The following is a 22,842-nucleotide window of genomic DNA, read 5'->3' on the forward strand; positions in this document are numbered from 1 at the left end:
GAATTTCAAATGAGAGGTCTTGCTCAGCTTGTCTCTCATTTTAGTTGGTCTTTGTTGGGCCTCCTGGCTAATGATGATGACTATGGGCAATTCAGACTTCAAATAGTAAAACAGGAGATAATAAAGGCTGGAGCTTGTGTGGCCTTTGCTGAGAATATACTGATCAGTAAGCCTGACAGGAATGCTCCTCATATCACACGATTGATAAGGATGTCCACTGCAAAGGTTATCATTGTGATAACATCTGATTCAGACTTTCTGATTGTGGTGGAAGAGATGTTAAGGCAAAATGTGACTGGGAACACTTGAATAGCCAGTGATGCTTGGGCAACTTCAACTTTACTTTCTAATAGAAGATTCCAGGGGATTTTATCTAGTACTATTGGTTTTGCCATATATCATGGGCAGAAGCCACTGTTTAATGAGTATCTCAACAGCCTAAGTCAATCCCATCTTCATGATTTATTCATGATGGAACTGTGGGAGCAAACTTTCTCTTGCAAGTGGCTAGATCAGGAGAAATTTCATGCCTTGATGGCCAATGGAACAATGAAAGCATGTACAGGAGAAGAAAAGCTGGAGAGTCTGATGATGGAATTAGAGCATAGAGTATCTCTACATGTTTACACTGCTGTTTATGCCATTGCCTGGGCATTACATAATATGCTTTATTGTACACATGGATATGGAGCATTACATGCTGGAACCTGTGCCACTATTTCCTCATTTTACCCATGGCAAGTAAGGAACTTTGTTTTTTTTATTCAACTGGTTTGAGTTTGAAATTATGATGACTCATGACATTCATTTTTATCTTTCTAGCTTCTCCATTATGTTAGAAATGTAAACTTCAAGACCAAAGATGGGAGCCACGTATTCTTTGATGCCAATGGAAACCCTCCAGCTATGTATGACATTGTAAATTGGCGTGTGAGTGCCAATAGCTCACTGGAGAAGGTTACAGTTGGAAGGTTTGACGTTAACAGCCCTGATGGGACAATTTTCAATGTATATGGTGCTGAAATGATATGGATCAACCACACACAGGTATGCAAAGAGAAAATACCCTATGGTACTAGGCTTTACCACATAAATAAATCATAAAAAATAACTTCATTGTCTTTGGTTCAAAGGATAGAGACAAAAATGTTGGTGGAGGCCAATTTCTATCCCCTCAATGACATGTGGGAATCTTGATTTAACATAGTAGAAGTTCTGTCTACATGTTCCTATAAAACAAGGTTGCAGTAGACAGCTCTTCTCCTTTCAATACTCCCTTATGCTTAATATATGAATCACAGGTTTGTGCAAAGCATTATGTGAAATAGAAAAACAACAGAAAGATGCTCGTTTCAATCGGAATTACTTTTGCAAATAACTTTTAAATCAATAGTTTTTTTTTTTTAACAATTTTACATAAACTTTTCAAACACATGAGTTTTGAAAGCCTCAAGAATGGCAACCTGATAGATATTTACCCATTCATACTTTTTAATAAATAAGCAGCATTCAAAAGTAGATTGTGAAAAAAATCAACAAAAGTTTTTAAAAAATGTAACATAGTAACATAGTGTAACCCTTTCGACATCCCTTTGTCTGTGTTACACTCCGCGTGTGGCGCTTACCTGATGACACGGGACAAACCTGAGCCACTCCGCAGTGGTATTGGGAGAGACTGGGTACCTGGTACTTACTAGCGCAGTGCCTCCACCTAGTGGGATCCGGGAATGACCTACGGTTGGCCCCACTAGCAATACAGTAATAACACACACACACTATTGGTTAAACTAAATAACAGTTTATATAAAATAAATGGGCACCTAATACATGCAGCACTCCTAACCGGTGGCAATAGGGCCTCTCTAACTAACTTGCTAGCGCAATCTGTCTAGCTAACTAAGAAAAAAGGTAAAGTCCTTTAATGTCCTTTAATACACAGCCTGTTTATCTTCAGCGCTCTTTAGGGTACTGTCCCTTTAAACAGGTGTAACCCGTTCTTGGCAGGAATATCCAGGGCCACACTGTGGCGCTAACAGTATAGATCCCAAGCCTCTGCTAAGTGGGAGATTTGCGGGGTTTGGATAAGTTAAGTGCCTCCACCCAGGGCTAAAACCAGATATTGGTGACATACAACTCCCTGGGAACTGCAATAGCAGTGATTTCGGTACCAATTGTAGCAGACAATATACCACACAATAGGCAGATATGCAGTAATAGGTAATATTAGGAATGCAATATATGCAATGCAATAAGAACAGTAAAATAACAATAATACCATGAATATTAGACAATATAAGTATCACCCTTTTGTATGAAAATGTCTACTGTCACTTTAAGAATGGTGAGTGTGCACACTAGAGGTCTGAGGGGATATACCAAAGTAGTAATAGAAGAGGGATGTGTTGCAACACCAGATTGATGCCCCCGTGGTGTGTAAAGTGAAGGTCTCACCAACTCCCAGTGATAGTGAAAAAGAAAGAGATCCTGTGAGGCAGAGCAGATACAGGGAAGCAGTCTGGCAGCTTTAATCCACACTGAGCTTGGGATGCTGGGAAAGGCTTCCTGAATTCCTGAGGATCCACTGTCACGGAGGCTGCTGGGAAATCCACAGTCCAGATCCGGTGTACACGCTGGCAACTCACTACAGGGCTGAAGTCCTATCTATCCTACAGGGATTACTCCCCCAGCAATAGCTCAGGCAGCTGCACTACTTCCACTCACTATGATGGCTGACTGGAAAGGGTTAACTAACTCCCTGTGCTCTGACTATGGGATTCCCTATATGTGTAAATATTCTATAGGTGAAATCCCTGGCTTCCTACTCAGATAAATCAGCAGGAACACTCACAAGAGAGAAGGAGAGATTGCAGGCTGCTCTCAGTGTATTAGTCCAGGCTTTCCTCCTCTCTTCTTCCTGGTTAACCTAAGCCTCACTTTCATTTTGGCTCCAAACTTCTTTCAGAGAGGTCACAAGGTCAGAAGCAAATCCTTCTTGCTGATTGGCCAGGCTGTGGCTGAAAACGGTCTCACTGCAGTGCAAGCAGCGGCCATGCTTTTGGTGGATCCAGATTTAAAGTCACAGGGTTATGCAGTTAGGGAAAGGGCAAATAACACTTCCCTACACAGGATACTCACAAATTCTCTTTGGATACTTCAGAGCTCTCTTTAGGTGAGTCCAGCACATTCAGTCATACAGTGAGACTACCAGCCCCTTTGGATGCTCAGATAGGAATCTCCTGCTGGTTGTTCCTCCAGTCTGGATTCCTCTCACACTCTCTGTCTCTCCAGGCACAGTATGTGGCTTCCCTGTGCAGCCTGATCCAAATGAATACTTGTGGTGCAGCCTCTCAGCTCTCTGGTCCCACCAGCAGCTCTCTGGCTTCCTTCTCTGTCCACCATGCGGCTCTCTATGCCAGGCTTTCTTCTTTTGCCAGTCTCTGTGACTTCCTCTTCCTGCCTGCCACTCCTTAGCTGCTGTGTCACTTCCTGTTGCACTGAATAGCTGGTTGCTAGGTAACAGCTTACAGCACACAGACACAGGCTCTCTGCCCTTACAGGGATAAGTGCAATGATTTTGCACGGATTCCCTACAATAGTAACATAGTAAGTAAGGTTGAAAAAAGACACACGTCCATCTAGTTCAACCTCTTTTTTTTTATTATTATTTCTGCCTAACTGTCAGTTGATCCAGAGGAAGGCAAAAACCCCATGTGAAGCCTCTCCAATTTGCCTCAGAGGGGGAAAAATTCCTTCCTGACTCCAAAATGGCAATGGGACCAGTCCCTGGATCAACTTGTACTATGAGCTATTTCCCAATATCCCTGTATTCCCTCACTTGCTAAACACCATCCACCCCCTTCTTATACCTATCTAATGTATCAGCCTGTACCCCTGATTCACTTCCCAGCTCTCCCTGTAACACCCCTTTCCCTCCTCTAATCTCATTGGCTCCCTCCTGTCTGCTGGGAGGAGCTACTGGTGAATAAAGCATCCGACACTTCCTTGTACCTATCTAATGTATCAGCCTGTACCACTGATTCACTTCCCAGCTCTCCCTGTAACACCCCTTTCCCTCCTCTAATCTCATTGGCTCCCTCCTGTCTGCTGGGAGGAGCTACTGGTGAATAAAGCATCCGACCCTTCCTTGTACCTATCTAATGTATCAGCCTGTACCCCTGATTCACTTCCCAGCTCTCCCTGTAACACCCTTTCCCTCCTCTAATCTCATTGGCTCCCTCCTGTCTGCTGGGAGGAGCTACTGGTGAATAAAGCATCCGACCCTTCCTTGTACCTATCTAATGTATCAGCCTGTACCCCTGATTCACTTCCCAGCTCTCCCTGTAACACCCCTTTCCCTCCTCTAATCTCATTGGCTCCCTCCTGTCTGCTTGGAGGAGCTACTGGTGAATAAAGCATCCGACCCTTCCTTGTACCTATCTAATGTATCAGCCTGTACCACTGATTCACTTCCCAGCTCTCCCTGTAACACCCCTTTCCCTCCTCTAATCTCATTGGCTCCCTCCTGTCTGCTGGGAGGAGCTACTGGTGAATAAAGCATCCGACCCTTCCTTGTACCTATCTAATGTATCAGCCTGTACCACTGATTCACTTCCCAGCTCTCCCTGTAACACCCTTTCCCTCCTCTAATCTCATTGGCTCCCTCCTGTCTGCTGGGAGGAGCTACTGGTGAATAAAGCATCCGACCCTTCCTTGTACCTATCTAATGTATCAGCCTGTACCCCTGATTCACTTCCCAGCTCTCCCTGTAACACCCCTTTCCCTCCTCTAATCTCATTGGCTCCCTCCTGTCTGCTGGGAGGAGCTACTGGTGAATAAAGCATCCGACCCTTCCTTATACCTATCTAATGTATCAGCCTGTACCACTGATTCAGGGAGACAATTCCACATCTTCACAGCTCTCACTGTAACAAAACCCTTCCCAATATTTAGCTGGAACCTCCTTTCTTCTAATCGGAATGGAATGTAATCTGGAAAATTCATAAACTCGCAATTACCATCATCTACAAAAAAAATCACAAACTCATTTTAAAAAAGTTTGAAGCAGAACAGTGTATGTAATTAAACACTTATTGAAAAAAATTCCAGTGTAATAACTGTCTAAGGAAGTATATATCATTTTGAAATGGATTTATTCATTCACTGATTTTATTAAAAAGTTCATAAAAGTTTTCATAAAATTATTTCTAATCTTTTGATTCCCAGTTTTAAATCGAATTGCCTCTTGTGAGCATAGATTGTGTAAATGAAGTAAAATGTTTACTAAGGATGCAACTGTTTCCCCTAAACAATGTTGAAAAAGTGATATGTAGGTTGAGGCCATGACCATAAAAAGATCATTTTCATGTTCTTTTGACAATTTAGGGATTCCCAGATTTCCTTTAAAACTAGAATGATTTATTAAATCTAACATTGTGAATTGTGGACTTAAAATTATATTATTTTTGATTGACGGATCAAAAATTTTCAAGATTCAACTAAATTGAAAGAACTTTTGGAAAATTTCAAGCTTTTTCTGATTAAAAAAATATAATCATATTGTTCCATTCATTGTTACAGATTCGAGTGTTTTCAAAAACTTAAAATAAAATAAATTAAATGCACTCCCTATTAACTTAAATACAAGCTCGTCTGGTTTTAGCTGCAAATTTTTCTTTCATTCAAATGTTTGAGATTTATAGTTTTTGATGAATAAATCTCGAAATTTGAATTATGAAAACTTATAATCAAAAATATTTTAACATAACATTTTTTTAGATGCTCTAATCACATATAAACACAAGCTCTAATCTTAGAGGGTTATTTACCAAAATCCAACCTTTTCTGATTATTTAAATACATTTCTGATTACTTAAATAAAAAAAGTCCAACCAAACTAGAATCTGAAAAAATCGAGTTGAAACCCAAACCGTATGATTTTTCTGGAGTTTTTTCCTGAATCACTCCATTTTTTCAGGCTTTTTCTCAAAAGAAACAGGCCCCAAAAATTCCGGATAATAAATCCTATGCCTATTAAACAGTTTGTTTTAATATGCCTGTTGTAGTAATAATAAAAATGCTGTAAATGACTGATATTCATTGTATTACTAAAACATTGTTTTTACATTTCTTTATGATTTCCACAGGTTCCTCTATCCAAGTGCAGCCCAAGTTGCCCTTCAGGATCTAGGAAGGTGATAGTACCAGGAAAACCCCTTTGCTGCTATGAGTGTGCCCGGTGTCCCCAGGGACAGATTTCAAATATGACAGGTAATCAAAATATTATTTAAAAGTGCTTGATAACTTTTTAGTTTTGTTGTATATGAAGAAACTGCTATGATTTTTTTTTCTACAGATGCTGTGGAATGTCATCCATGTTCCTGGGACACATGGCCCAATCTACAACAGGACAGATGCTTACCAAGAACTGCAGAGTTTCTTTCCTATGATGAGCCCTTGGGTTATAGCTTAGCAGTCATCTCCAGCTTATTTTCATTGACCCCAATTACTACGGTATATTGGGAGTTTTTATTTGTTATAAGAAAACACCAATAGTTCGAGCCAATAACTATTTCCTTAGTTGCCTTCTCCTGTTCTCCCTGTTCCTCTGTTTCCTTTGCTCTTTAGGTTTTATTGGTTACCCACAACCCGAAAAGTGCCTTCTGCGTCAGGTGGCATTTGGGATGACTTTCACCTTCTGCATCTCCTGTGTTTTGGCCAAAACCATCACTGTTGTCATTGCCTTTAATGCAACCAAACCAGGCAGCAGGTTAAAGAGGTGGACAGGGGTAAAAGTGTCCTACTGTGTCCTTTTGGTTTGTACGTTAATCCAAACCTTTTTGTGTGTAATGTGGCTGATCCTCTCTCCTCCATTCCCTGAATTCGAGACAGACAAAAAACCTGGAGCTATTATCATTAATTGTAATGAAGGATCTTCCATAGCTTTCTGGTGCATGCTGGGATATCTTGGACTTTTGGCGACCATCAGTTTCATTGTTGCCTTCCTGGCCAGACGTCTCCCTGACAGTTTTAATGAAACCAAATTTATCACATTCAGTATGTTGGCTTTCCTCAGTGTCTGGGTGTCCTTTATCCCAGCCTATCTCAGTGCACGGGGCATGTATACTGTGGCAATGGAGGTCTTTGCCATTATGTCTTCCAGCTTGGCTGTGGTGATCTGTATATTCTTGCCAAAATGTTTCATTGTCTTGTTCAGGCCCAAACTCAACTCTCGAGAGCATCTCATGGGAAAAAGCAGAGGTAAAAAATAAATGCTGCTTTATTAAGCCAAATTGCACCAAACTGGACATCTATCTAAAATTCGACTTGTTGGGGTTGGGTCTGTTAGATGTATGGGTAGTATCAAAGTCTTTAGCATAATTGGACTCCACCTATTGAAGAAATGTGTATAGCATCAGCAGGCCTGAAGCAAGAGGCCTAAGTAGGAGAAAGAAGACCTGTGAAGGAGGACTAGCCAAAGTGAGACCTTTTTCCTGTAACAGTACATTTTATAGTGAAAGTTAGGTTTATACGGTAGTCAGATAGTGTAGAGAAGATAGAGGCTTCAATAAGAAAAGCAGAAAGAATAGCACCATAAGCAGAATCCTAAGCTGGTAGGTTCAGGAACAGATAAATTCCAAAAGCAGCACCACAATGGGGGGATTTATTCTGCCACTCTTGGTAACTAATTACTTGCCTGTGCCCTTGTCATTAGAGAGGAGAGTATACAGTGTAAAACTTACAAAGAAGATTTCTGACAAGGGCCCATCTGAAAGAGTCATGTGTAAGGCATGTTGTACTGGTAACAAGGGCAGGAACTGTCAGAGAAAGATGGCTTTCAAAAACACACACACACACATATATATATATATATACAGTATATATACGAGTATGGGACCCGTTATCCAGAATGCTTGGGATTTGGGGTTTTCAGAATAATAGATCTTTCTGTAACTTGGATCTTCATACCTTAAGTCTATTAACAAATTATGTAAACCCAATAGGCTGGTTTTGCTTCCAATAAGGATTCATTATATCTTAGTTTGAATCAAGTACAAGCGACTGTTTTATTATTGCACAGAAAAAAAGGAAATCATTTTAACAATTTGGATAATTTGGACAAAATGGAGTCTATAGGAGACGGCCTTTCCATAATTCGGAATTTTCAGGATAACGTGTTTCCGAATATATATATAGTATATATAGAGAGAGAGAGAGAGAGAGAGAGAGAGAGAGAGAGAGAGAGAGAGAGATAGATGATAGATAGATACATACATACATACATACATACATACATACATACATACATACATACAAGTCCAATGGTTGCCCGCACTCTTGATAAAATTACCTAGATTTGCCTGGGTGCAGTGCCAATAAATTATCCATAACTACTAAGAAGGTCCGCACTCTCAGGACTTATAAAAATCATAATATTTATTATAAATGACTAACGTTTTGGCTAGGTCCCTATCCTTTCTCAAAGTAACAAACTGAACATTAAACCGCCTTAAATATACACTGTGGCGGGAACAACAGCTGGTAAAAGTCACATGATCAGTAATTCGAATACGATTATATAGTTTTGGTTTATATGTGGATTTTAGATAATTTAAGTATTTAAAGTGAATGTACAAATAGTATTTGAATTAACATAACCCACAAACCTTATTTCATCAGCAAATCCCAGGAGCTACAATGTAAAAGTAAGTAGCACTGCTCTATTCTTTCTGAGAACTATACATGAGAGCTTTATATTCCAGAAGTTTTGCAATAAATTGAAGCTACAGAGTTGGTGTCACGGCCTGCACCCAATACCAGAACAAGTGCCAAGCACCCTGTCTCGGCTCAGCTTCACCAGTAGTGTGACCGCTGGGTCAAACACGGAAAGAACAGTCAGGATAGCAAATTCAGGAACAGGTAGCACAAGGCTCAGGAAACCACAGGATATGATCCTATAACAGGCACTGGCTACAATCTGAATGGGCCTTAAATAGGGTCCTAATTCCTTTTAGAGACGCGCCGCACGTGCCCTAGGAGCCTCAAAATAGCACCGGCAAGGGGAGGACAGGAGCGGCGCAGCGGGCGTCCACGCCAAGGATGCGGCATGGACCCCGCTGCCCACTAGACCACCAGGGTAGGTTCTTACAGTTGGACAACATATTGATGCCTGACTAGGTATGGGTTCCATGAAAGACCTGCTAGAAGACAAGCCTTGGAAGGAAAAGTTGGGAAAATTGATATTGGGATTCAGCCATTTTTTCCCCACAATACATTATTTCTTATTATAATATAAGGTGTTATTTGTAAATGTTTGGGGGAGACCCAGAAGGTGTCAAGACATGGCGAAAGCTCAAGACATAACAAAGAGAATAGAGGGACTAAACAGTCTTGCGGTGGCCTTTTTGTTTTCCCTTACTATTCTGCAGAACTTTCTCACAGGCTGTTGTATTGTAGTGGTGCATCAACTTATATTATGCCTCATATATTAGGGTAAACATGTTCTTTCAAAAATTGAATAAATGTATAAAGGGGACAATTAAAGGAAACATAGAAAGAGGGGAAGATTTAGGATGGGCACAGAATTAGGATAAACAAGGAGTCAAAGGTTCATGGATAGGATGATAATGATGATGATGATATTGAGTTAATTATTAACAATGGTCACAGAATAAAGGGAAGCATTATGATTCTACTACTTGTATAAAGTACATCATGTCAGCCAAACTTGGGGGGGAGGGCACACCCCTCTGTCCAGTGATGAGTAGAAGCCAGTTAAATAAAAGCCTGGTGGAGTATGTGTGGCCTATAAGGAGTATAAGGACAATTATATCTAATAAGCTTAGGTGCTGTGTATGAGGCAGCAGGGGATAACTGTGTGGACAAGAGAGATACTGGTTGCCTTTTAGGAAATATGGCCAGCACAAAGTCTAAAACCCTCCAGTGGCTCACCAGAGCAATGCAGAATGGCTGGAGGACTATAGCTGGAATGTGCTTTCTTATCATTACCCTATAGCACATACAGTATCTCAATTTAAGGTTGAAGGGAGTTGTGATAGTACAAGGGCCATTGTATACAATAAGAGATATTGCATTGTTGTGTATGTCCCATGGGTGCCTGTTAAAGACAGTAGATGGTCTAAGAAGGGAATATAATAGATAATAATGAGATACCATAGAATGTTCACTACAGTGAAAAGCTATAACTCCACAAACCAATATGAGCACAAAGGCAGTAGAGGAACATGGGCTGGGGCTGAGCCAGACTGGGAGCAGAAGAAATTTGGTTTCTGCTTGTCACCCACTGACATCACCAGGTCATGATAATGAGAAGAGGAAGTGAGGGAAAGGGACAGAGCTGGAGATCATTTTTGCAGGTCTTGGATTCCAAAAAGTATTCGGGCACAAGTTGCCCACAGTTTTGAAGCACGTTACTGGTTCTGATCTTTCACCTCCTGCAACAAGTGTTACCAAATTTTCTGGAACAAAACACCAGCCTTCCTACATTTTTATCTTTCTTCTCTATTAATAACATTGGACATTGGTGGCAACCCTACCTGTATCTGATGCAAAATTTTGTACCAGTTTGTTAGGTTTGTGCTCCACACTTCCCCCAAAACAGCTGTAAAGTAGTCAAAGGAGACTTGGACTTATCCTCTGCTCTTGGAACAGTTGACAGTTAGACTATATTGCAAATTCTCTGTTTTCTTAATATCTGCATCCTGGTTTTCATCCTACCTCTCTACCTGCTCCTTCTCTGTCCTTTACGGTAACAAATCCTCTTCAACTTAGTGGGGGTGCTTCATAGTTCTTGTGAGTGTGGGGGTCTGGGGAACAAGGGGGCCCAGAATGCAGGGTCTACTTCCTCTACAATTACATATAACCTGGTGAAGAGCAACAAAAGCCAGTGGGCAGGTTGCGGGTAGCAAGGGCCAAGTTGGGGGTGGCTGTGTGCACCGGGCGCCCCTTAAGAATTTTTTTCTTGGGGTCCCAGTGGCACGTTGTTACGCCATTGTTACTCACCATTCATTGATCTCCCAACACACTCTCTTAGACCTCATCTGTTCAACTGGCCTTAAATAACATTTGTGTGAAGATGACATGGAGGTTTTTTCAGTCACCCCATTCATTAACTACTGAAATTCAGATCTCTCACTGACTCCCAGCTATCTCTTCTGCATTTCCATCCATGAATTTGTAGGGAATGCTCTCCCAACCCCTTAAATAGGAAACTCAGATCCTACCTTTGGAAGCAGTAGAGGTAATGGTTCAAACTCTGTGCATAGCAGAACCTCCTATTTGTGTCATATTTTATCAGCCAAATTAGAATGTATTCTGTATGGGGCAGGGACATCTTTCCTCCAATATCTCCTAGCACCTGGCACTTAAAACTCTGTAGCTCTGTATTAATATAAATTTATTCATAGCAATGATTGTCTTTCTAGAATGTTTTATTATGTTGCTATCTCTGAATTTCTTGGTCAGATTCATGGTGTTTTTCACCTACTGAGTTAGGTCTAGTTTGGGGATTTAAGGAATTTGTAAAACAAATAATGTAAAAACAATAGCATTAGATAGCTGCTAAAATCTTAAATTTCCCATTGATTTAGACTAGATAATTAGTCTACTTTTGATATTTTCAGGGGCGCTGCTCCAATGAGGCAAGTTAAGAAACTTAGATGGTACCAGGGGTAGCAAAAATGCTGCTCCTGTTACACCAATAGAGTTAGATATCTGCTGAAAGCTTGGATTCCCCAATGATTTAGACAATATAATTATTCTACTTTAGATAATTAGTCATAATTAATTTCTGAGTCCCCATCGGCCAAAAGTATTTCTGTTCACAATATATATATATATACCTGGAACTTGCTAGTTTGGTGGGTGATAACGGTACCTGTGTGTGACTATGGCCCGGTGACAGGCTCATCACCTTAGATATTACAGATGAGTTTCTACGACATGCACAGGGGCCAAAGAACCACTCTAGTAGCCCTCTCAATGGCTCTATTATGTACAATAGCTGTAGATGTGTGCACCGCCATGGAATCTAAAACCATCTGCAACCTGTTCAACAAGGACATCACCGGCTACATCAGTCGCCCCGGAGATATTATTATAGGGGGTATTATTCCGGTTCATTTTAATACAGTCTACAAAAAACTTAATTTCACCAGCAAACCCCAGGAGCTGCAATGTCAGATGTAAGTAGTGCTACTTGTTTCAATTCTTTCAATTTCAGTCATTTTCAGGGAGGGGCAGCAAAGGACTGGGGGAAAATGACTGGGGCACTGATTCTAATTTAGAATTATGTTAGGCTACAAAAAATATTGTGACAATCTAATATATAAAATCTGCTGCTTTCTCTGCATCTCGCTGCTCTGTATCACAACGCAGGCTCTTCTTGTATTCAAATGCTCCACTGAGATCCAAGGTGTTCCCCTAGGTTTGCACATTGTAAAAAACACAAAGTTCTGAGTTTTCCCAGAACATCTGAGAATTTTTACAATATTTCAACTGCGCGCTTTTAAATATCCATAAAGGCCATCTCCCATACACTCCATTTTGATGAAATAATTAATATTTTTAGAAATGATTTCTCTGTAATAATAAAACAGTCACTTGTACTTGATCCCAACTAAGATATAATTAATCCTTATTGGAAGCAAATCCAGTCTATTGGGCTTTTTTATTGTTTAAATATGTTTTTTGTAGACATAAGGCATGGAGATCCAAATTACAGAAAGATCCCTTAGATGAAAAACTCCAGAACCCAAGCATTCTGGATAACAGGGCCTTTACCTGTAATAGGTGTAGAAATGTTCTCCCCCATTAATCCTAAAATTACTGGCTACCTGCCCAATGAGAACATTACTAATATTTTAGGGATAACATTCCCCGGTCATTTTAACATAAATGACCCAAAAGGTAGAGATCAGTGTATAGAGGGCCCCTTCCCCTTTTCTCAGTCCCTATAATTATTAGGCACCTATCTAGTGCTACCAATCCCTATTTCTGTAGGGAAATAAGAGAGAGCAGACAGTAACCCTTCCAACACTTTCCTCTTGTCTCTATATATTAGGTACCTATCTAGTGTTACCAATCCCTATTTCTGTAGGGAAATGAGAGAGAGCAGACAGTAACCCTTCCAACACTTTCCTCTTGTCTCTATATATTAGGTACCTATCTAGTGTTACCAATCCCTATTTCTGTAGGGAAATAAGAGAGAGCAGACAGTAACCCTTCCAACACTTTCCTCTTGTCTCTATATATTAGGTACCTATCTAGTGTTACCAATCCCTATTTCTGTAGGGAAATAAGAGAGAGCAGACAGTAACCCTTCCAACACTTTCTTCTTGTCTTTGTCTCTATATATTAGGAACCTAGCTAGTGCTACCAATCCCTATTTCTGTAGGAAATGAAGTTGAGTGGGTAGAGTAGCACAATTCATGAAACAACGATGCAGGGGATACAGGTATAAATGGCCCTGGCCTAGCCACTCGCCAGTAGTAAATCCAAGAGAAAAATTTTTTTGCCGATACCTGTGTTTGCTTTCAACGGGGTGCTCCCACATTTATTCAAGGTGCTTCCAGACACTTTACAATTGATCAAACGTTTCACTGAGGAAGGGCCATGCGGTCCCGAAACGTTTGATCAATTGTAAAGTGTCTGGAAGCACCTTGAATAAATGTGGGAGCACCCCGTTGAAAGCAAACACAGGTATCGGCAAAAAAATGTTTTCTCTTAGAGTAGCACAAGCCTTTCTTCTATTTCCATTCCATCCTGTTTTTAATTTTCTGTGTGTTTTTCTAGGGTTGCTGATGAGTATTACATGAGCCTGCAGGCCCTATTATTTACTGTGGAGAGGATAAATGCAGACCCTAAGCTCCTTCCCAACATTACACTGGGCTTCCATATTTATGACACATGCAGAACATTACAGCGAGCAGCACAGGGAACCCTATTAATGCTTTCAGGAGGAAAGGAAATCATCCCAAATTACCAGTGTCACACAGTATCACCCTTTGCCGGTGTCATTGGTGATTCTACAACCAGACGATCCATTCTTATTGCACAAATCTTGGGACTCTACCGATACCCACAAGTAAGTTTATTATATTTGTTGCTTTGAAATATTTTGGAAATCTTAGGTCTATATAAAAAATATTTTTCTGACTGATTATCATTTATTATATAATAATTTCTGCAGGTCAGTTATTTTGCAACCAGCCCTATTCTAAGTGACAGGAACTTGTTTCCTTCCTTTTTCCGCACCATACCTAGTGATGAGTTTCAAATGAAAGGTCTGGCCCAGTTGGTTTCTCATTTTGGTTGGCCTTGGTTGGGCTTCCTGGCCACTGATGATGAGTATGGTCAGTTTGGACTGCAGATAATAAAACAGGAGATTGTGAAGGCTGGAGCTTGTGTTGCCTTTGCTGAGTACATACTGACCAGTAAGCCTGACAGGAATGCTCCTCATCTCATAGAAGTGATAAAAATGTCAACTGCAAAGGTTGTGGTTGTGATATCAACCAGTACAGACTTTGCAATTGTGCTGGAAGAGATGCTGAAGCAGAACTTGACGGGGAACACGTGGATAGGCAGTGAAGGTTGGTCAACATCAGATTTGCTTTCCAATAAGAGGTTCCAAGGGATTTTGACAGGTACTATTGGTTTTGCCATACACCAAGGGCAGATGCCGCAGTTCAGTGAGCATCTCAGCAACCTCAGCCCATTAAAAGATCCTAATGATTCCGTCATGAGAGCGTATTGGGAGCAAACGTTCTCTTGCAGATGGATGGACCAGCAGAATGATGCCTGGCTGGTCAATGGAACCATGAAAGCATGTACTGGAAATGAAAAGCTCGAGAGTCTTATAATGGGAATAGACTATAGAATAGCACACACTTTATATGTCGCTGGTTATGCCATTGCTTGGGCCCTACAAAGTATGTTTGATTGTACACCTGGATATGGACCATTCCATGCTGGCTCTTGTGCTAATATTTCTTCATTTTATCCTTGGCAAGTGAGTTCCTTTTTTCTTAACCAATCACCATGATTTAATCCACTGCCTACAGGGAAAATGTCATTCACAATATTTATATTTTGTTTTGTTTTTTCCTCTTTCCAGCTCCTCCATTATGTCAAAAATGTGGACTTTGTGACCAGTGATGAAACCAGAGTTTTCTTTGATGCCAAAGGGAACCCTCCGGCGATATATGACATTGTAAACTGGCGATTGAGCGCCAAAGGCTCAATGGAGAAGGTTACAGTTGGGAGTTATGACTCGAGCAGCCCTGATGGGAAACCACTGAAAATAAATGTTTCGGAAATTATATGGATCAACCACACACAGGTACAGGAAGGTTTTTGTTGTGCTTCTTATCTAACACAAGTAATTTTCTTATATTAAAGTGATACTGACTATAGATGATAGTTTTGCTTTTGTAAGTAATTAATAATTGAAGTTCCGAAACCTGACTGTTTTGTCAACCTGTGAAGTTAAATATGCTAAAGTGAAATACCATCACTCTTCCTTCATTTCTGTAGTTACATAGTTACATAGTTAAATCAGGTTGAAAAAAGACAAAGTCCATCAAGTTGAACCCCTCCAAATGAAAACCCAGCCCCATACACACACCCCTCCCTACTGTCACATAAATGATATATACCCATATCTATACTAATTATAGAGTTTAGTATCACAATAGCCTTTGTATTATGTCTGTCCAAAAAATCATCCAAACCATTCTTAAAGGCATTAACTGAACCAGCCATTTTTATTTTACTATAGTGGACTGTAGTTATCTCTAACTTCACTCTTTGATAAATATACCCTAATGTCTCTTCAAGGCTTGTCTGATTCAGCAGCAGGCATGATAAAGTACTGCTCATTCTTTTCCTCTGTAACACTATTCTGGGCTATATTAGACATGTCCAGCTATGTCTATAGAGCATATGGATGTACTGAATCCAGGATTCGGTTCTGGATTCGACCAGGATTCAGCCTTTTTCAGCAGGATTTGGATTCGGCCGAATCCTTCTGCCTGGCCAAAACTAATTTGAATCCTAATTTGCATATGCAAATTAGGGGTGGGGAAGGAAACCGGATGACTTTTTGTCACAAAACAAGGAAGTAAAAAATTTTTCCACTTCCCAACCCTAATTTGCCGGTTTTCGGCCGTATCTTTCGCAAAGGATTTGGGGGTTTGGTTGAATCCAAAATAATGGAATCGGTGCATACCTAATAGAGCATGGGTTAAATTTCAATCTAACACTTAAGGCAGGGACTTCACTAAGTGGAAGAGGTGAAGGTATGGTGTAGTGCAGCTACAACTCCCACAGGCTACTGTGCAATAAAATACATAGTAACATAGGTTGAAAAAAGACACATGTCCATCAAGTTCAACCTTTAAACCATTTTAACCTGCCTAACTGTTAGCTGATCCAGACACCAATGAGACGCCAATAAATAAAGTGACGCCAAGAGGTTCATGCAGTAAAACAGAACAGGAACTGTTTATTTGTCAGAGACAAATGATCCACAGGGTCATTTACAGTCCAAGGAGGCATATGTAGAAGAGATAATCAGAAGGCTAGGAGAGTAAATCAGAGACTGAGCTGAATGTGGTCCCTGTGGATGTAGTCAACATAGTAAGTTAGGATGAGAAAACAAACGTCCATCAAGTTCAACCTTTTAATTTTTTTTTTTTTTTAAACTGCCAGTTGAACCAGAGGAAGGCAAAAAGATATACCCATCTGAAGCCTCTCCAATTTGCCTCAAAGAGGGAAAAATGCCTTCCTGACTCCAAAATGAAAATAATTTATTTTGAAAATATTTTATTTGATTTTCATGTTAAACAAAGAATAACAGTATGACAGCAAATATTATGTTATATTAAATGGAGAAACCATTGTATTTGTTCACCCGTATTAGAGTTACAAGCTTCAAGATAAGGAGACCAAATCAGTTTAAAAGAGTCTATTGAATTATTTCCTTTGGTTTTGGTTAATAAGGCTTCTTGCAAACTAAGCTGGTTCATAAAAGAAACAGCATCTGTTAACGAGGGGGGTTCTTTTCAGGGGCGTAACTACAGAGGAAGCAGACCCTGCGGCTGCAGGGGGACCCAAGAGGCATAGGGGGCCCCATAAGGCTCTAATTAATTAGCAATTTTAATATATATTGTTAATACAGGGCAACCACTGGATATTTTGGGAGCCCTAAAATTATTTTGCTGTGGGGCCCAGTAACATCTCGTTACGCCACTGGTTCTTTTTGTAACCAAGAATTAAATAAAGCTTTCTTGGAAGTAGCTATAAAAAAAACTGTCAATAATTTATTATCATGGGAAATAAAGTTTGTGTTAGGAACTGAAGAAAACACTATATTATCTAGATGTAAAAAAAACAAAGCAAGGAGACAAATTAATCTTTATCTTCAATTGATAATTTAAAAACCCAATGATTTCCCTCCAATATGGATCAATCTTTGGACAGGACCATAAATAATGGAAAAGTGACACATTAGTCTCGTCACATTTAGGACAGTATGAAATAGGGCTATTAGAGGAATTTTTTGAGAACAATTTTCCATAGCCTAGATGGGTAAGCTTAAAATGTTGTATTCTCCAATTTTCTGATAAAATTAATCTATTGTAATCCTTAATAGACTTTACCAAATCTGAGGGAGTTATTTGACAATGTAAAAATTCAGACCATTTAGTGGAAGGTTTTAATAACGGGTGTGAATAATATAATAATATCTATCAGAATCTTGAAGCTTGTATTGTTCTTTGAGTTTTGACCAAGGCATTAAAGCTTTCTTAAGCAGATCAAATATATCTTTTACCAAAACCAGTTACTTTCTCTTAATTGAAAATATAAAAGTATCAGACTTTTGATAATCTGAAGGTTTAAGTAAGAGTTTGGCTGGCATGTAACAAAATGAAAATCAGACCAGTCCCTGGATCAACTTGTACTATGAGCTATCTCCCATATCCCTGTATTCCCTCACTTGCTAAACACCATCCAACCCCTTCTTATACCTATCTAATGTATCAGCCTGTACCCCTGATTCACTTCCCAGCTCTCCCTGTAACACCCCTTTCCCTCCTCTAATCTCATTGGCTCCCTCCTGTCTGCTGGGAGGAGCTCCTGGTGAATAAAGCATCCGACCCTTCCTTGTACCTATCTAATGTATCAGCCTGTACCACTGATTCACTTCCCAGCTCTCCCCGTAACACCCCTTTCCCTCCTCTAATCTCATTGGCTCGTCCTGTCTGCTGGGAGGAGCTCCTGGTGAATAAAGCATCCGACCCTTCCTTATACCTATCTAATGTATCAGCCTGTACCACTGATTCAGGGAGACAATTCCACATCTTCACAGCTCTCACTGTAACAAACCCCTTCCCAATATTTAGGCAGAACCTCTTTTCTTCTAATGGGAATGGGTGACCTTGTGTCAGCTGGAAAACCCTACTGGAAATAAAGCATTAGAGATATTATTATATGAACCCCTTACATATTTATACATAGTTATCATATCTCCCCTTAAGCGCCTCTTCTCCAGTGTGAACATCCCCAATTTGGCCAGTCTTTCCTCATAGCTAAGATTTTCCCTTTACCAGCTTAGTTGCCCGTCTCTGTACCCTCTCTAATGGGGATGTATGGCGTTGTGTGTCAAAAAAGACGCGCGTCAAAAAATAATTCTTTGACGCCCATAGACTTTAATGGGCATCGGCGATATTTCGCCGGCGGCGCATTTGTGGCAAAACTAAATGGTTCAAATTCGCCCATCCCTACTCTCTAATACAATAATGTCCTGTTTGAGTGATGGAGACCAATATACGGCATATTATAGATGGGGCCTTATCAGTGCTCTATACAGTGGAAGAATAATCCCTTCCTTCCGTGAAACAATGCCCCTTGATTCAGACCTCCAGACATCCATGCTGAAATACCTCATACGTGGTCCACCCAGTGGAGAGGTCAGGGAGAACAATATAAACCTGTTACCCTAATTACTGTGGTCCCTTCGCTGTAGGCAATCTTATAGAATAGGGAAGCTACTCCCTGCTGCAATCCTCGATGGAGCACAAAGCTGTTCTTGCTATTTACCCTGACTATCTTACTCTCCTAGAGAGTACTATGAAAGGTATTTATCCTATCTCTAGCTGAGCCTCATTCATGGGGTCCCTGCTCCCTGACTTATTTTCTAGAGGTTTTTTTGAGTTTCATCGGCTGAACATTTAGGGGGATATTTATTGCCCTTTAAGCACCAGGTTTGTGATAATTGATTCTACAATTTGCTAGTTAGTTCCTTAAGTTGCTCACCTTTTTTGTTGCCCATTGCACTTTTTTCCCATCACCCATTCCCAAAAATGAATATATCATCCCCTTAGGACAACAAAAATTGCCAAATAATGTGTTTAATTTGTTGTTTTTAATACATTTTTAGTTTTAGTTAGTATGTGTTGTGCTTTTACATAACTTTTTTTCTTTTACTTGTGTTGCTTTTTGTAATTTTTGTTTGTGCCTTCTTTTTTTCTGAGGAAAATTGGATCAGTTTTGTTTTATGAGGATCATTATTAGGACTGTGTTTACAAACAGAATTCCACATTTAATAGTGGACGACAGAATTTTAATGCTTCTATTAAAATTGTGCAGACTGCATTATGTTATCATATGCTAATGTAATACTCTTCAATAATATCCAATGTTATAAAGCATTGCATTATTACACCTTGTTTTTTTATTATTTCACTATGATCATAGGTCCCTGTATCTACCTGCAGCCCAAGTTGTCCCTCAGGATTTAGGAAGCTGATAGTTCCTGGAAAACCACTTTGCTGCTATGAGTGTGCCCGATGTCCCCAGGGTCACATTTCAAACCAAACAGGTACTGGAAATATTATTTTGTATTTTGTTTTATAGTTCTTACAGTTCACTGTTTCTAGATAAGTTAATAAGTTGATATTGTTCTTCAGATGCTGTGGAATGTGATTCATGTTCTTGGGACACATGGCCCAATCTACAACAGGACAGATGTTTACCAAGAACTGTTGAGTTTCTTACCTATGAGGAGCCGTTGGGTTACAGCTTAGCAACCATTACCAGCTTCTCTTCTTTGACGCCCATTATTATACTGGGAATTTTTATTTATTATAGGAACACTCCAATAATCCGAGCTAACAACTATTCAGTCAGCTGCCTTCTCCTGTTGTCCCTGTTCCTCTGTTTCCTTTGCTCTTTAGGGTTCATTGGTTACCCACAACCTGCAAAGTGTCTTCTGCGCCAGGTGGCATTTGGGATGGTTTTTGCTCTCTGTATCTCCTGTGTTCTGGCCAAAACCATCACTGTTGTCATTGCCTTTAATGCAACTAAACCAGGCAGCAGGTTAAGAAAGTGGACAGGGGTAAAGGTGCCCTACTGTGTCATTGTGTTTTGCACCTTGATTCAGTTATTTCTTTGTGGGATGTGGCTGATATTGTCTCCTCCCTTCCATGAGTTTGACACTGACACAAAGCCTGGAGTCATAATCGTCAACTGCAATGAAGGTTCAGGCATTGCTTTTTGGTGCATGTTGGGATATCTTGGCCTGTTTGCCTCCATCAGTTTCATCGTTGCCTTCCTGGCCAGACGTCTCCCTGACAGTTTCAATGAAGCCAAATTTATCACATTCAGTATGTTGGCTTTCCTCAGTGTCTGGGTGTCCTTTATCCCAGCCTATCTCAGTGCACGGGGGATGTATACTGTGGCAATGGAGGTCTTTGCCATTCTGTCTTCCAGTTGGGCTGTGGTGGTCTGTATATTCTTGCCAAAATGTTACATTGTACTATTCAGACCCAATCTGAATTCTAGAGAACATCTCCTTGGAAAAGGCACAAAATACTAAAGGACAACCTCATATACCAAGTGTAACATAGCTTTTTAACAGTCAAATAACATTCCAGTGTTAATTGAGGGATAATAATTCTGTACTAATTTGCATTTGCATAAAATTGATCAGGCACCCTGTGCCCTGATCCCAGGGAGCTCACACCCTAAGTTGCCTGATGTAAAGGACAATTAATAAAAATGAACTACAGGTATGGGATCTATTATCCGGAAACCCGTTGTCCATAAAGCTCTGAATTACAGAAAGGCTGTCTCCCATAGACTCCATTATAATCAAACAAGATTTTTAAAATAATTACCCTTTTCTCTGTAATAATAAAACAGTACATTATACTTGATCCAAACCAGCCTATTGGGTTTAGTTAATGTGTACATGATTTTCTAGTAGACCTAAGGTATGAAGACCCAATTTACAGAAAGATTCATTATCCAGAAAACCCCAGCATTCTAGATAACAGATCCCATACCTGTATAGTGTAGGAAGTCAAATACAGGTATGGGATATATTATCTGTAATGTTTGGAACCCAGGATTTTCTTGATTAGTGGTCTTTCCATGATTTGGATCTCCATACCTTAAAGCATACCTTTACTAGTACTCCTCTCCTAATGCATCTTAGGCCCATGGCACATAAGGCATTTACTCTGCCTGTAAAGTTTGGCTGGTGAAAACAACTAGGGCAACCTTCCATTTCATCCTGAAAACACTGAAATGCTTGTTTTTAGACCAAAATCCAGTTGACGTTTAGTCCAATAGGCCTTTCCCTGCCAGCAAAATACAATAGAGAAGAAAACACCTAGTGCAAGGTAGACCTTATATCAATAGATGATCTACCCTAAATGTGGTAGATGTGGACTACATAAGAACTCACAACCAGGTTTTTTCTAAATGAAAAAAAACTAAAAATTAGCAAAGTAAAATTTTGATAAATATGTCTCTCCATGCTTAGTGCTATTTTTTATCACCACATTAGCTGTCTAATAAAAACTGCCTCTAAAAATTCTTGGAAAAATTATTTTACATTTATCCAGTAATATTTTATTACACAGTTGAAAAATCTGCGGGTTGTTGAGGGCGACAATCTGAAATGGATCAAAGTTATCAATACTGATGTATCCTCCTCAAAATAAAACTTCTAAAAATGGAAAATAATTCAATTTTGGCAAAATTATTCTGATTGTTAATATAACCTCATTTAACTGGAAAATTTTCAGTTCATTGTTAAATAATGTAAATGTGTGTTGTATCCCATTTATGTAATTTTAAATATTGAAAATTTCAATAGAATCTTTTATACAAAATTTTTGATTATCCTTTTTCTTCACTCCAGGTCTTCGGAAATCTATGATTTTCTTTGGGAGGATAAAGCCCATGTTTTTGGTAAACTTGGTAAACGAATCATCACAGTTTTCCTACTTGTCTAAAATTTTATTGACAACCCTAAAATGGTATAAAAGTAATGGCATTTCAGTGATATTTTACTATTTCAATCTGATCTTCTTTACGATACTGATGATGTTAAATGAACAATTTTTAGCATTTTAGATAAATCTGAGGTTTCAACAAATTGTTGTATTTATATATCATTATAAATCTAAAATAAAAACAAATTTGAATAAAAATGTACTGACCAACTGTTGGTGGAATTTATTTTTAAGTAATGTGCAGTTCTTTTTTAGATTTATAGATCACAAGGGTGAACATGACCAAGTTGATGGTGGTACAAAAATATATCTTGTCCCAAAAATCCCAGCGTAATTGTAGGCACAAAGAGAATTTTCAAATTTGGGTTTACATCATTTCTGGTGCTTGGCATTACATGGATTCTTAGAAGTATATTTATTTATACATGAATTAAAGGGTAACAAGTCAACCAGGCTTTTTAAGTAATACAGTAATAATGCAATCAATTGAGCAGTCTGGCAAAATTATATGACCTTTAACAAA

General features: G+C 39.5%; 2 protein-coding genes across 2 annotated transcripts; both read left to right on the forward strand.

The window, feature by feature from the left end:
* Positions 1–471: 471 nt before the first annotated feature.
* LOC121401299 (vomeronasal type-2 receptor 26-like) lies at positions 472–7,268 on the forward strand. Its single transcript, XM_041585675.1, has 3 exons — positions 472–741; positions 823–1,047; positions 6,465–7,268. The coding sequence occupies exons 1-3, from the start codon at positions 472–474 to the stop codon at positions 7,266–7,268; spliced, it is 1,299 nt and encodes a 432-aa protein (XP_041441609.1).
* A 4,771-nt stretch (positions 7,269–12,039) lies between these two features.
* On the forward strand, positions 12,040–20,893 carry LOC108710432 (extracellular calcium-sensing receptor). Its single transcript, XM_018251570.2, has 6 exons — positions 12,040–12,200; positions 13,810–14,101; positions 14,207–15,025; positions 15,131–15,355; positions 19,774–19,897; positions 19,986–20,893. Exons 1-6 carry the CDS (start codon positions 12,040–12,042, stop codon positions 20,891–20,893), a joined length of 2,529 nt encoding a protein of 842 aa, XP_018107059.2.
* The last annotated feature ends 1,949 nt before the right edge of the window (positions 20,894–22,842 follow it).

The sequence above is a fragment of the Xenopus laevis genome, chromosome 3L (genome assembly GCF_017654675.1).
Source record: "Xenopus laevis strain J_2021 chromosome 3L, Xenopus_laevis_v10.1, whole genome shotgun sequence".
Taxonomy (NCBI): Eukaryota; Metazoa; Chordata; class Amphibia; order Anura; family Pipidae; genus Xenopus; species Xenopus laevis.

Excerpts from the sequence above, each read along its gene's own strand:
- LOC121401299 (XM_041585675.1), top strand. The coding sequence starts at position 472 with ATGGAACTGTGGGAGCAAACTTTCTCTTGCAAGTGGCTAGATCAGGAG. Across the intron at positions 742-822 it reads CCTCATTTTACCCATGGCAA|CTTCTCCATTATGTTAGAAA; the intron begins GTAAGGAACTTT and ends TTATCTTTCTAG. Across the intron at positions 1,048-6,464 it reads TATGGATCAACCACACACAG|CTTAGCAGTCATCTCCAGCT; the intron begins GTATGCAAAGAG and ends CTTGGGTTATAG.
- LOC108710432 (XM_018251570.2), top strand. The coding sequence starts at position 12,040 with ATGGAATCTAAAACCATCTGCAACCTGTTCAACAAGGACATCACCGGC. Across the intron at positions 12,201-13,809 it reads CAGGAGCTGCAATGTCAGAT|GGTTGCTGATGAGTATTACA; the intron begins GTAAGTAGTGCT and ends GTGTTTTTCTAG. Across the intron at positions 19,898-19,985 it reads TCACATTTCAAACCAAACAG|ATGCTGTGGAATGTGATTCA; the intron begins GTACTGGAAATA and ends ATTGTTCTTCAG.